The sequence below is a fragment of the Carcharhinus amblyrhynchos genome, chromosome 21 (assembly GCF_965287045.1).
Source record: "Carcharhinus amblyrhynchos chromosome 21, sCarAmb.v2.hapA, whole genome shotgun sequence".
NCBI classification, from domain to species: Eukaryota; Metazoa; Chordata; class Chondrichthyes; order Carcharhiniformes; family Carcharhinidae; genus Carcharhinus; species Carcharhinus amblyrhynchos.
In genome coordinates, this window is record NC_137344.1 from 28,914,793 (window position 1) to 28,930,333 (window position 15,541).

General features: G+C 42.0%; 1 protein-coding gene across 12 annotated transcripts in view; it reads right to left on the minus strand.

Annotated features, from left to right (window-relative positions):
- The window catches only part of tnrc6c1 (trinucleotide repeat containing adaptor 6C1), a 183,922-nt gene that overhangs the window by 9,220 nt on the left and 159,161 nt on the right, over positions 1-15,541 (minus strand). For all 12 annotated transcript variants that reach the window (XM_080208907.1, XM_080208904.1, XM_080208905.1 and 9 more), the window contains 3 exons: positions 9,790-9,906; positions 2,999-3,199; positions 886-956 (listed from right to left, as the gene is read on the minus strand). In XM_080208907.1, the coding sequence (XP_080065033.1) occupies positions 886-956; positions 2,999-3,199; positions 9,790-9,906 (389 nt within the window). The remainder of the gene's footprint in view (positions 1-885; positions 957-2,998; positions 3,200-9,789; positions 9,907-15,541) is intronic.

Sequence of the window (15,541 nt, forward strand, 5' to 3'; positions counted from 1 at the left end):
GCAATAACCTCTTGTGAGGTACCTTGTCAAACGCCTTCTGAAAATCAAGAAAGACCACATCCACCGGCTCTCCTCTATCCACCGCCCTAGACACATCCTCATAGAACTCCAGTAAATTTGTCAGACACGACTTCCCTTTAATGAAAGCGTGCTGCGTCTGCTCTATCAAGCAATTCCTCTCAAGATGCCTTGCTATTTCCTCCTTGATGACGGATTCTAACATTTTACCTACAACAGACATTAAACTAACCAGCCTATAATTCCCTGCCTTTTGCCTGGCACCCTTCTTAAACAACGGCGTAACATTAGCCGCTTTCCAATCTTCCGGCACTTCCCCGGAAATAAAGAAAGTGAACGGAATGTTGGCACTCATAGCTAAAGGAATGGAATATAAGGTCAGGAAGTTTTGTTGCACGTAATAATAACAGAGTAATAGTATTTTTAAAACGCTCTACTCGAAGTTGTGTCTCTTTTGAAAAATCAACCTACATGAACACAAAATATTTAAATGCAATAGATGTTACCCAAAATGGATGAGCACCTACTTATTTCTTCCAATGTTGCAAAATTTCTAATTGCGCAAGTCATTAGACATAACTGGAATCTCAGCCTCACTTTTGAGAAACACACATTGAAATGTATTTTCGTAGAAACATGAAGATCAGGTGACAGATTATAATACTATTACAGGTTTAAGCGTTCACTGGATGCCAATTAAATTCTACAAACGTAAAACTACACATTTTCAATTCAGATAGATTGAATTTAGAAATTTTAGGTATTCTGATGTTCTAGCTCATTTGCAAACAATGGCACGGACAAGGCTGAAGTTGCATTCACATTACAATGGAGGAAAGCTACTGCTTTTCTTGGTTCAATTGTTACCTGGGGTGTGAGGTTTCGGAGAACCAGCCAGCTATTGTTCCTTCCAGAGCTGTCAGTACTCCAAGCAGAATCTAAAATAAGCAAAGGATCATGTCATATCCTACTCACTTATGTTCTGTGTTATGTTGTGGCTGTTGTAGTGTAATCAAGATATTTCAGATTTTAAGAACAGAAGGTATTTATTGATAAGAGAAACTTGGATACAGGAAGTTTATGCTGCACGAAGACTGCCCTGGAGCAGAGCCACAATTCTTCATGCTTACAACATGGTTCCAGAAGTAAAATGCCTGAGAGGACTCACTCTCTCTGGTGTGATCACTCACTGTTTCCATTGACTCCTCAAGCCAGGTAACTCATTTCTGTTGTACTGTGTTAAAGTGACAAACACCATGCACAATATCCCTCCTCTAACTTACTTTACAATCTTCAAAATCAATGTAGTCAACCCATATTCTAAGTAAACACTACAGACACCAGTTAGACATTTGTAAATCAGTGTAGTGATTGTTCAGTGGAAGGATCTTGAGGCTTCCGTTTAACATAATACTTCTTCCAGAAAACTTCAACTATACACAGCTTCTAATATAGTTTAACTTCTGCTTCAGCAGCATGGTGACTCTTTCAGTACATAATACAGGATGTTGTATACGAGTACCACGGATCAAATCTTTGATGTGTTTCACTCAGACTCGTAGTTTTCTCACCAATCACAAAACTGACAGCATTCATTACCTGAGACTGCTTTCACTCTTCTCGAGTTCCACTTGTGTCTTTTTTTCTCTCAACTCTTTTTACCTTTTATTCACATATTCATTCTCTCACTCCAGATCCTTCACCACTTGCTGGTGAATGTTCTATTTCTTTTTGACCCCAGATTTCCTAGCTACTTTTTTTTCTGAGCTTTGATGTAGCTGGGCTGCTTCTTAGTTAGATTACAGGTCACAAACTTATGTCATTTGCTATTTGTTATAGTTCTCAGTGAAATTTATCCAATTTTTTTCTCTTCACTCTTTAGTTTTTCTTCTGCTGTGCCTTGTCTTACTTGCACTGATTACAGCCTTATCATTTTCTTGCAACTTATTGCTCCAATTTTCAAGGAATATCTCATTATAATATTAAGGGGACGCGACTTAGTTTTGCTTTCAGCTTTTAGTCATTCACTACAGAGCTTTCATTCACCAGAGCCAGATTGGGAATTCTTAAGAGATCCAATTGAATGATTGAACTACCAGTCATATGGAAAACACAAATGAGCTTGAGAAGTCACTTAATCATTTAAGGTCTTTTGATGCCTTCTTCCTCAGGTCTTTCATTGCCCTCTTTCAGGCATTCTCCCTGTCCGTGGTTTCTCAGTACTCTTGCTCAGGGGACTATTATTGCCTACTCTGAGTCTGGCATTACCTCTTGTTTGAGGGCTTAATTTCCTCCTTTGAGATCCCATGTTGTTTACAGACTCCCTTTCTAGAGCTGCCTCTAACTGGGGTCTTCTGATTTTCCAGTCCCTTTGTCCTTTATTTCTTCTGATGGCTGTTGCATTAAATGTTGCACAACTTTAAATGCATTATCTCTTGAAATGCATGACTGCTTTAGAACTTTTTTTTTTAACTGCCACAGCTGCTGCATCTCTGTTATTCCCATGCTTTTGCAGTTTTGGTGGGAAACTACAGTTCCACCTCCCTCAATCCTTTTTAAAAAGTTTTAAAACAAAGAGATAAACAATAAAGCAGGAAGAACTTTAAGAAAACTGGCAGGAGAGGGGATGCATTACCCTAGATTTTACTGAGTATATACTAGTGGCAGAACAGGGTCATCATTTTCGAGTGTGTACTCAGAAAATTATCCCAAATTACAATGCGGGATTCCAAATCCATCAAATATCTGACAACACATGGAATAGTATTTAGGGAAACTCTGGCTATGGATTTCCATCTCTTGTTTCAAACATGAATGGCAATTACACCTGACAGTCAATTCAAGCTAAGCCAACATATCATTCATTATTATAAAATGTTAGCACCCAAAAGCTTGCCAGTCACAAGCAATCTGAAAATTCAGATGCTGGGCAAATTTCAAATGTCTGAAGCACAAGGCAACGCAATAAATTAAATCTTACTGGAGGAATAAGAGCTTGGCCAGCTTGAGACGAGTCCGAGTGAACTGACACCCCAGGACGGTGATGGCTTGGTGTTAGTCAGGCCTGGTGGTGGCCTAGTGTTTTTGGATCCTAGCGGCACTTTCCACAATTCGTGCGATAGTGATGGTTGAGTTTGAGCAATGGGTCCAGGTGACCAAGTGGATTTATCTGTCAGTTTAGCTGAAATGCAAAGAAAATATATTCTGCTTTAGACGAAAAGCATCAGATTAAAGAAACTTAATTATTTCATTTTCATTCTGTATCATCTCTTCTAAATATTTAGATTTTTGCATCTATAAACACTGCATTTAATTTAAGCATCTTTACATTTAGCCTTTGAGCACTGAAAGTCTTCTTCATTCTCAAAATACAAAGCTCCTCTAGAACTTTTTCAACAGAGGCATGCAGACCATACTTGTACAAGAAGAAATGTATTTAACCACAGAACATATTTTAATACACACTGCAGAATGTTACCATAATCCAAAATTTTAGAAAAACTGCTGCCAGTTTATTGTGGCTTTAGTTGATCAATTCAAAGGCTAAAACTCTCATTATTACTAATAGGATGTGTGCCACCAGAGAAATGATGGAAAACATTTGTCCATCAACAATTTATCAACTTGATAAATGTTGTGATGCAGTAGTGCTTAAATTCATAACCTTGTTGTATATAATCAGGAAAATTTAAGTTACAATAAGCAAGCCATTTTTGAGATTTATTCAACTTTTCATTAAAAAAAGTCCTGAATCAAAATCCTTGTAGAAGATAGATTGGCACATAAGCAAAATATTCCAGAGACAATCAGAAATATTTATGCAGGGCCTGTAACAAAGGTACCAGGGAAAAGGAAACGAATGCACACATCCAAGTTGCTCACATCTGTGTGTTCTATCTTCACAGAACTAACTCAGGTCACTCAAATCCAAATAGTCCAAAATGCAGATTTTCATGCATAATGGACAATTTAAATTTTCCTGCTAATTTGTACAAGAAAAACTGAATTTTTTGCTGCACTGTTTTTTCTGGTAAACCCTGTGGACAAGCCAGTAAACCCCAAGATATTTCACATAGATACGCAAATTTCTGCATTCAAAGACTCCTAAAAAGCTTTATTCACCAATCTCAAAGAACGTTCTGAAAACCATACAAGACAATGTCTGACACTGGGGAGTTGGTAACTATATCCACTGAACAGAGCTACCAAAACCACATCTGAAAACACATTGGAATAGGTTTTACACAATCAGGTACCCAGCAGGGAGCCTCAGTGCTCACGAGTTATCAGGAATTCTCACGTGCATTCTTGTGGATGCAAAATTGTAGTGAACATACAAGCCAAATCACAGATATTTGCTCCTGTGGTTGAAACTACCAGCCGAGATCACAACTTCATAAAATTGGTCCCATCTTCCCTTCATGTGCTAGAATTTGGATGCATTCCAATGCCTTCCTTTCAAAAACCAACAAATTGCTCGTGTTCTCTGCACAACTTAATTCACTGATGGAACATTCTACAAATTTTATCCGTAAGCCTCAAAATCTAATTTAGTGCAACTTTAGAACTCAGCCTCACGAGCTATTCAATCTTTAATTGTTTTTGCCTGGAGGTTGTTTCACATTCCTAGACAGTGAGAACAAACATACATATGAAAGAATGACAATATATGCAAAATAAAAGAGTGCATGTTTAAGAGAATAAAGGCACAAAGGTACAACAGCTCAAGTACAAGAGCATACAAGAATCACAAAATTGGAAGGATTAGAAATTGAGCAGAGAATGAGGGAGTGAGCCAAAGTCCACAACAAGGAGGAAATGCACAAGTTTAAACGTCCACGGGGAATTTGAGGTTGGAAGGAAAGTGGTAAAAGCAGGTGGAGGGAGAAAAGGGAGAGGGGCTGCTGTATGTTCATTTCCCCAAAACAATTTTTTTTTGTCTTGTCCAACAGCAGAATAATTTAAGTTAAACTTCAGACAAAATAAAAATCAGCCGAAATACCACCTGGCACCTTTGCCGTCGTTTTCCATATGGAGCTCAGTTTGCATAAAACAGCACAGGACTTCAAGGAGAGGGGGAAGTTAGGGGCAGCCCTCCAGCAATTGCAACCTTGACTGCAGTGGAGAGTGAGGCACAAGTAATCAGTTATGGTAGAGATGGGTATCTCCTAGACATCAAGTGACAGAACCAAATATCACAGAGGCATATGGCACCCAACAATCATCCATGTTAATATGGGTTGTCACCTATAACTGAAATAGGATCATTTGCACAATGATTCTTTTGAAGCCTTCCCCTTTGTAAGCTCTTAAAGGCATCTCTTTCATTTGCCCTGTTTATTCAAATGTACATAGGAACTGAGCATGAGGAGGCAGAAGAATCCTCAAAATTGGTTGAACACTGAGAAAGCATCATCACACGATTCAAGTGCACCTTCCAGCAGCTCATGTACAAATGCCTCGAGGGGCCTCCAAATGCAAGCAGCTGGTTTGTCCCAAGGTGACCCACACGTCACATGTAATCAAGGGCCAGGGCTGAAGACTAGGACAATAGTAGTAAAGTATCTGATGGAGCTTGCTGAATGTTGTGCTCAACTAGACAAGAGATGCTGAGCCTTAGGGATCATGAGGACTTTTCTGAATAGTAGAGAGAGCCAGCATTTTCAGAGGCAACTGCAGGGACCTTGGACACACAAAGCTCCACTTCTGCAGAGTGCTCACCATTGTTTTCGCCTGTCCTCTCTGCTAAGCCGAGCACAGCATACCGCTATTACTAATTTTTGGATATCCTTGCTGGAGTACAACGGAAGGGCGTCCCAGATAGATCTGGGCACTGAATTATACCTTCAACAGTGCAATGGCTTGCTCACTAACACGTGGCCTCTGTACCTTTGTTGTGCTTCAACGATTGGGCTCCGCAGTCAATCCTCAGAGTATCCCTAGTCTTCAAGGGATCATTCACTGAATCTGTTTGGAGCTTGAAGAACTGTGGGAGAACTGACTAAAGTAAAATGAAGGTTTCCAAATATTTTATATAAATATGAATAATTATCTTCTGTAAATTATATACCAGTAGAAAATTTTGCTCGACAGCTACTCCTGGTTGATCGGAGGACATGTTGATTATCACATGACTCCTCAGAATTACAGGAATCCAGCCTTTGGGGCAAATAGAAGTGGCCAGTCTGAAAGAGAAGGCCCATCAGTTTGCAAAGTGGACATGACAAAGATGGCATCAGTTGCCTGGGAGATGCACTTGTGGCAGTAAATTTGAGAAATCCCACATCTGGCACTGGCAGATCCCTGGAAGGAGCTAGAGGCAAAGAAATTCAGGACTGTGGTGACCTTGACAGCCACTTGCAAAGCATGCCTGTTTGGTCCATTGATTCCAGGAAACTGCAGATGTCAGTAATGATCTGCCGAGAAAGTATGAACCTCCTCAGATACTGCTGTTTAGTCACATCCAAAACGCTGATCCTTCATCTGTATACCTTGTTTAGGAGGTATCACTCATGAGCTGGAGTTGTGTGTTCATCCACGATGCCATGTGGAGCAGCAATTGGCTGAGAAGGCAGGTGCTGCTACTTCCCCTGGTCTGGTGCTATTTCTCCTGCTGGTCATGGTCCTCATCAGAGGTCCAAAGTAGAGATGTGCAAGTTGCTTCCATGCTGCTGTGATGGCTAGCAGTTGGGAAGTACAGATTAAAGTTAGAAGAATTTTAAGATAGCAGAAATTACCACCAAAACAGTGAAAGCACAATCTTAGAACAAGTCCTATGAGTAAATGCCTTTCAATTAGGCAAGAAACATCAATCTTGATTGAGTATTTAAAAAAATTTCAGCCTGCCAATTTTACAGCCCCATCAATTTCCCACTGTGCTCTCACTGTCAACCCTGGCAAGTTTCAGACAGTTTGGGAAATCTGGCAGTTGAAGAATGCAGGCTTAAATCTTCAGGCAAATGTATTTCTCTACATTTAACATGGCTGTCCCACCCGTTCCATGGGGATTTTCAGCTAGTCTTGAAAAGCGCACCGGTCAAATTAGGAAGTAGGCAGGTTCATATCACGTTGCCGACATGCCAGCAATTATTTTCTTCTTTACCCCTATGTGCACTTAAACTCATGTCTCTGTTATTCCCATTGCAGATTTAAATTGTCCTCCATAATCTCTGCATCAATAGCCAAATGCTGTAAACCATGCAATTCTGCAACAGCCTTGCATTGAATCTACAGCACAGACAAAGAATCCAACTGGTAGATATCAATGTTTATACTTCATATGAGCCTCTTCCTAATTCTCCCTTCCCTGCTTGTCCTCAAATCTCTCCATTTCTTTATCCCTCACGTCAGTATCAATGCTAACTGCTTCAACCAGTCCATGTTACAGTTAGGTCCACATTTTCACCAATTTCTCTGTAGAGAAATTGCTCCTAAAATTTTATTTGATTGGTTACTGGCTATCCTGTATTTATGCCTCCTTGCTCTGGTCTGGCCCATCACAGGAAACAGCTTCTCTAAATTGACCAAAATCAAAACTTCATTATTGCAAATCTATCACATTCCTTTTTAATTTTCTCCAGCCTATTCAATCTTTTATCATTAAGTTAAAATCCTGCATCTAAACCCCTTTGGTTAATGATGCATCAACATGTGTTTTTATTTTCATTATTTAACATCTCCAAACCTTTTATAATTCTCAAAGCTTCAATGAGATCCTACCTACCTCCAACCAGGAATAGCTAATAAAAATTATTCAGATCTATGCAGCTTTTCCTCATATTAATAAACTCTCAATAGGAAATGCCTTTTCATTGCTGTCTTCCACCTTTAACAATTTATCTGAATGTCAAAATGTCTGTTTCTCTGCTGTTAGGAGTCCTAACATTTAAGCTATTCTTGCTTTCATTGTTCTCTCTCTCTGGATTAAATTGCATCTGTTGTTGCAATGTGTTTGTATTTACATTTTCTTATTCTCCAGCAAATCAGGTCTTCACTCTGCTCATCTACCCAAGCTGATATTTATTTAGATTTCTCTTGATTAACCTTGGTTGTCTTTCAATTGTCCTTCTTTATTGGTCCAATAATAATTTTTCAAATACTGTCAATGTAGTTAACAACTAGTCTATATCCGTTAGAAACTAGATTGAAGTTACCCAAAATGATTTCAAATAGAATTGAGACTTTCAACGCAGGATGCCTGGCTACATTTGAATCCAGAGGTGAAAATATAAAGGGGCAGCACCTTGGCTTGCTTTACTGCCTCAGAGTGCTAGGCACCCAGGTTCAATTCCTGCCTTAGATGACTGTGTGTGTGGAGTTTGCACGTTCTCCCCATGTCTGCTTGGGTTTCCTCTGAGTGCTCCAGTTTCCCCTCCAAACAGTCCAAAGACTGGCAGGTTAGGTGGACTGGCTATGCTAAATCACCCCTTATATCCAAAAATGCGCAAATTAGGGGGATTAGCCATGGTAAATGCACAGGGTTATGGGGATAGGGTGGAGAGGAAGGTCTGGATGGGATGTTCTTTCAGAGAGTTAGTGCAGACTCACAGGGTTGAAAGGCCTCCTTCTGCACTGCAGAGATTCTATGGTTTTAATTTTCTTGTTCTGTTCCCTGAATGAGAAAGGCACAGAGGTTTGCAACAACACAATCTTGTTTCTGTAAACATTACCCAATGGGCAGTTATTTTTCAACATCCAGACCAAGATAGAAGACAGTTTTGTGCAAAATAAAGAGTTGTGCAAATCAAAATAAAAGTACATCAACTTGTCTTGTCCTTAGCCAGGCTGAAGAATGCTCATGGATTGAAAAAAGACCTGAAGGGTCAAATCTGTGCAGCACTTATGAATCAATGGACAAGTAAAATGGACAAAGTCACCAGTTCAATGATGGGGAAAAATAGTTTCAATAAAGTACCACAAACCAACAGAAAAATGGACATTTTGTGTCTCAACATATGACTTTAATATTTACACTGCTTACAAGTAGGAAACAGATCTTTGAATATTAGAACTTAGTGAGTTTATAGATTTTTGCCTTTGGACGCTAATGTCTCAAGATAGTCAGATCTGAAAAGTAGGTTTCTAACCCTCGAATGAAAATAAGTTTCCTTTCATGAATGTGAGAAATGGTAAAATGATAATTTTATGTGATTAATGAATTGAATAAAAAGGCTGCGTACAAATTTGGTAGCTATGATTGGTCTCTATAAGTATCTATTTACATTTCTGTAAGTGAGCATTTAGAACCAAAAGTTTTGCAAGTACAAACTGGAGGACTTAATTGCACTCACATCAGTTTGTTCTTAGTATTTAGGTTTACATATGTAAAAAGGTCATTTCCATGAAGAAACAATAGTCAGGCATCAATCATTCTGGGGTAGAAAGGGAAAACTGTTCACATGCATCCAATGGGAGGAAAGAAATTCTCAAAATATGTTTGACAAATGCCAAGGCATTAATGTTAAATTAAATGACAGCAGTAATTTAAAAAAATTGGAATTTTGTGATGCTCTACACTGGGCACAATCACAAAGTATGAGGGATATTATTAAATAATTCACAAAAAGGAAAGAAAGAGGGATATTGTCAAAAAATTTACAAAAAGTAAAATGTGTATTTGCTGCTGTACTAAATTCCACCAGGCATTACGAAGGCCCACTGTCTACACAAAGCTGCACACCAATTCTAAAACCACTTTAAGACTGTTACAATCCCACTCGTTTTTATGAAGAAATTCAGCATGGTCAGCAATGGAAGCAAAAGGATCCCTACCTGCAGTATTAGGTGCAGATGTAGAGCTGCTGAAAGAGCTAGTATAGCCAGAGGCACTGAAGGACCAGGCACTAGATGAAGGCAGCGTGGCGTTCTGAGATGATGTTGGGGATGACCCTGTATAAACAGCAAAAAAGCAACTAAGGAAATGGAAAATGATTTAACTTAAATCTTAAAATGATAACATTTGTTGCATTTTGTAATGAAAAGCTTGAGAAAAAAAAACAAAGGATGAAGGATGACTCTCAATGATCAGATATTAAATTCAATTCCAACATTTCCTAGGAATGGAGATTTTTTAGGCTGTTTGAATTTAGCCACGTCTCTGTCACATTTATGAAAATGCAGAACAGCTTCACAAAATAATTCATTCTATTTGTCCAAAATGAAAATCTGCCATGGGCCCTGCCTGCTGACACAGACCTACATAGATTCAAGTTTGCAGAAAATCTCTTCTTCACTCAACTAAGGAATTACTGACAAGTCTTCATTCTTTGAAATGCTGTACAGACCAAGATAAAAACATGCACAAAAACAAATAGTAAAAGACAACTTAAGCCATTATTGTCACATTAATACAAAACTGAGCAACAAAAGGCAGAACATTACTGAACATAGGAAGTAGTAACACTCCATATAAAGAGACAACAATCATACTTCATTAAGGACCAAGCATTTATATATTCCAACAACACAGAATGGTATTATCCATATATCATTCTACAGTGATTCATCTGCTTTTGAAGAGGAAAGAAACATTACATTTTATGTTGGCTGGTGGTCCTTTTAAGTAGTAAGTTCTCTGGGAGATTGAGTGTCAAAGGCAAAGGAAGCATGGGCACCCCACCCAGCCATGCTTCCAACCACTGCATGCTCCATACGTGACTGAGACTGTATATTGCGCACCAGGCTCCTCAGTTACCTGAGAACTTTGTGCGTGTATGCATGCATGGAACACCCAACAGAACTCACTTCAATTTCTGGGTGCAGGCTAAAATTTTTTTTACAAAATTTCTTACAAACTGAAGGACTACACTAATAATAAGTCAGAGTTCTGGGATAGCCAAGCTGACAGAGAGAGTGAGAGAGAACGACACGGAGACAGGGCGGGAGGATGAGGGAGGGAGGGAGGCAGGACGGGAGGGTGAGGGAGGGAGGAAGGCAGGACAGGAGGGTGAGGGAGGGAGGCAGGACGGAGGCAGGACGGGGCGGAGGCAGGACGGGAGGACGGGAGAGTGGGGGAGGGAGGGAGGTAGACAGGACGGGAGGTAGAGGGAGGGAGGTAGACAGGACGGGAGGGAGAGGGAGGGAGGTAGACAGGACGGGAGGGAGGGAGGTAGACAGGATGGGAGGGAGGGAGGTAGACAGGACGCAAGAAAGCAACACAGGATGGGTGGAACGAGAGAGAGGAAGGAGAAAGAGGGACGGTGGAGGGGATGAGACAGCGTGGTGGGGACAGGGAGAGAGAGTGAACTTGAGATGCAAAACTCCAGATTTAATGATCAGAACAGCAAAGTTGGACCAAGGTAGCTATGCTCAAGATGCTAGTGATGCCTGTGCTACAACTGTGGGATGACTGGATGAGATTTGGAGATAAAACTTTGCAGCAAAGCTCAAGAAATCTCAACCTTTACACAAATCTTTAAACCCTATTCAGGCGAAGTGGTTAATCTTCCAATTTCTGCTAAGTTTTTGACTTGAGTTTTGTTTTAGGGGTGCAAGTCAATGGATGCAGAAGAAAAAAATGAGTTAAGAAGCTTTCAAAAATATTAAGCTTCTGTGTTCCTTGTACTTCGAATATCTTCACCGAACTGACTTTTAAAATAGTGTATTTTGTTGTGGTAAAATTTTTTTGTTTTAAACCATGAACCTTGAAGAAACTTTTATTCCTTCAGTAAATTCCTGGGGTAGAATTTTAGCCTTTAAGGGTACGTTTTGAAGGCAGAAGTGGAAGTGGTTGCAAATCCTGTTCCCGCTCACAATCAAATGTAACTCGCATACTGCTCCACCACTGTGAATCGCTGTTGGAGCAGAACTGCTGGGGCAGGTACTGTGACAACAGCAGCCCACACTGCAAACTTCAAAAGTGGCCTCCACAGGCCTGTGAGAGCTATGGCAGAAGCTGGGGACCACAGCAGACAGGACGGAAGTTTGGGCGGCCAACAAATGCCATTTCTCAGGTGGCAGCTTTGGAGCCCTGGTGGAGACAGTCAGCCAAAGGAGGGATGTTCTGATGTGGAGGGATGGGAGGATGAGGCCACTACACCTCAGCAAGAAGGCTTGTGTGTACGTAGCAGTGGAGGTCAGTGGCAATAACCTTGTCTGGAGAATCTAGAACCAGTGCCAGGAAAGGTTCAATGATCTTCTGCACTCAGCACGGATGAGTCCCAAGTGGGCATCGTACTCAATGAGGCAGTGAGGAAGGTGGCCATCTGTGGTCATGTACGGATCTCAAGTAGTCTTGGATCACACATGTGCATGTGTCTCCTTAGACTGGATATATATATATCAAGCAGTAGCCTCTGGTTCAAAGGTTCAGACAGATGGTAATGTTCTTAAACCTTGGAGGCGTTTTGAGTTGGGGTGGGGGGACAGTGTGGTGTTCAAGGTGCAAGTTTCAGCACTCATTGGGGCTCTACATAGATCTGCAGGAGAAACGGAGCAACAATAATGGGGAGCAATTCGCTACTGGTGAGAGGGTGCCAAACCTAGTGATCCTCAATAGCCATGAGTTGGGAGCCCAGGAGCAGGAGGGTCACAAAGTCATGGAATGGCAAGTGTTTCTAAGCTAAGAGCTTGTTAGGCTGAAGCATGTGGCATTTAGGGTGAAGGTGATGATGGAAGCTCTGCTCCATCAGAACAACCTCATTTAAATGCCAGGCATTGAGAAGTCTAGATGCAATGGAGGCCAATTGCGATGTCCAGCATGCACAGAAATGTAAATTTGTGATACAAGTAATGAATCTTACCCTTTGTTCCCATCCCTCAGATGAGCTGTTCAGAGCCAGCTAACCGACGAATTCCCCCGCCACACTGGCTTGACACCTGAGACACTGGGATGTATAAACGGTAGGCCAGTTCTCAGCACCAGTGCAGATACATGCATGAAGGTGGCTGCTACCATGTCAGAAGACTTGCTCGGGCACAGTGGTGAGGGCACTTCACACTTATACGGGAGGTAGGGAATGTTTCAGGTGCCAGCAATTGGATCCGCTAGGGACAAGGACCATGCTGAGTCTGAGAGAGACGATGAGCCTCTGGAGTTTTCCACAAGGTGGCAAATGCTGGATGTCCGGCTGAAAACACAAGGAGATCCGATGGCGAGCCCGGATTATCTACGTGCTGTGGTCTCTGTCATGGGGGAGTCCTTGTGAAGCATGAGCACTGTGTTGACCCTGAGCTCTGAGTGCACAGCCTTATCCATTGAGAGACTGGTGACTCTCAGAGAGACAGCTCCACAAGTTTAGTCATGTGCTATTGGCATTGTACTTGGACCTTTAAGCCCTCACACAGACACTGACCTCCTGAGGTCAGTATCTGTGTGGGAGAACAAGAAGCCAACAAGTGTCACTCATGGTTACCCATTCTTCACTTGTGAGCAGTGAGCTGAGGATTCACCTCGGAATGGTGGATGAGGTAGCCACTGTCTCTGGGATCCCTTTCGTCTCTGAGCCCCGGGCAAGGGCACCAGCTCCTCAATCTCTCTGAAAGTCTCCATTTCATCCCAGGAGTCCACAGCAACTGAGGGTTGCCCGGCCATATCATAGAGCCAAGTCTTCCTGGCACTACTTGCACAGTCTCCACTGAAGAGGGCCACACCAGGGTCATCTCTGCCACCAGGGCAACAAGAATAGCAACCTGTCTCTAATGCTACTGTAAGCAAGGGGGTGATGGTGAAGGCATCTATAAGTAGCACCCAAAAACACAAGCTACAGATACTAGGTACAAGCAGGGTCCAACACACACTTTGAAATGGAGATATTTATGATCTGTGTGTAACCACCTTCTTTTTGCTCATCTCTGAATTTATCACCTTAAATATCACGCTCCATTTAAGTCAGGATGTGTCCTGTGCTGCATTGGTGTCAGATTAATCATTGCTTGATCAGAGATATCCAAGGTATCAAAATTTATTGGCCCCGTAGAATGGATAAATTAAGTACTTGGGACAATGCAACTGCCCACTGACACTGCCGGAAGAAAGAGCATGCCAGCTCATCTGAATCAGCACATTCCTCCTGTCCCTGCTCTTCTGAGTTCTCATTGCATCCTGGTCACTCTCACCTTCTGGCTGCTCAACATCAGCATTGGAGTACTTGTCTGTGTCCATGTCTGAAGCTGGTAGCACTGCATTATCATCCTCCTCCTGCTCAAAAAGCTCTTCCCTTGAGACAGCGAGACTATAAGAGGGCAGCAGGCTATCATAGCTCCATCTTCCACAGGCCAATAGCTCTTTCCACTACCACCCCTGTGGGTACATGGCAGTGGCTATATCGCTCCTTTGTGTCAGTCCTTGGTCATCTGAAAGGCATCATCAACCACCTTTTCAGTGGCCAACCCTTGTTGCCAGTCAACCAAATGAGCTGGAGTAGCAAAATGTCTGGGCACCTGCAAGTGACAGTGAATGTACGAATCATGGGAGCACACCTACAGAACCTGGACCCTGTGGTCACATAATCTGAATGTTCGAGCGAAAGCCGTTTCTGTTCACAAAGGGTCCTCGCTGGCCAGAAGGCGGCTTGATGGCCACATGAGTACAACCAATTGCTCCTTGGATGCAGGGAAACCCAGCTACGGCTATGAAACCTCTCTCCTACTCAGCCAAACAGACCTCACCTGTCCTGAAATGGATGAATCTGCTCATATGCCTGAACAGTGTGTCAGTGACCAGGTTGACATAGCTTCACGGAGCTGATTACAGGACTCGACAGAGATCACTCACAGCGCCCTAGAAGGATCGAGGCAAAAAGATCTGAGTGCCTTCAGAGTCACACAAATAGAAGTTATCTTGGGCCTTAAGATCTTCCAGATACTCATTATTGTTTCCCTTGAAAGCTGAAGTCTCCTGTGGCACTGGATCTCTGTCACGTCAAGGCAGTTGCAACACTGCTTGTCCACTTTGGCAGCTGGGTAGTCACGTCTTCTCCTGAGGCAGTCTTCTGATGGCCTTGATCATCCTGTGTCTGAATGTCTCCCATGGGGGATGCCTGCGACCACCTTGCCTCATCAGCAAGTTGACTAATGGGGCTCACCATGCACAAGAGAGTGTCAGAGGGATCCAAATCTCAGGTGCCAGCTAACAAAAATTTCACTGGACCTCCACAGTGATGTGCCCAACACCAAAACAACACTTGACACACCACAGAACAGCACCTCACCCCTAAAACACCTAAGTCCTCATCTACAGTTGCCAGTCGGAGCCTTTTATCCCGAACTTCAATTAAAAAGGATCAATTGCAGATGGCTCACCTGCCTGCATTGCCAATGCAACAAGCTTAAAATGGCACAGGCAAAGTGAAATTGGGATCAATTGGTGTTTTAATACCCTTCGTCACTTCTCTAATTATGGCAGGGTGCGCATCCAATCTGCACCTGTGAAATACTGGGTGAGTGCATGACATCAGTATGTGCTCAACGTCATCACCCGCTATTTAACAAACTTCGTTTTGGGTGCGCATATGCCTAGCAAAATTCTACTCCTGGATTTTCAGATTCTACAAGAAACATATTATTGCCGAGATCATTACATCTT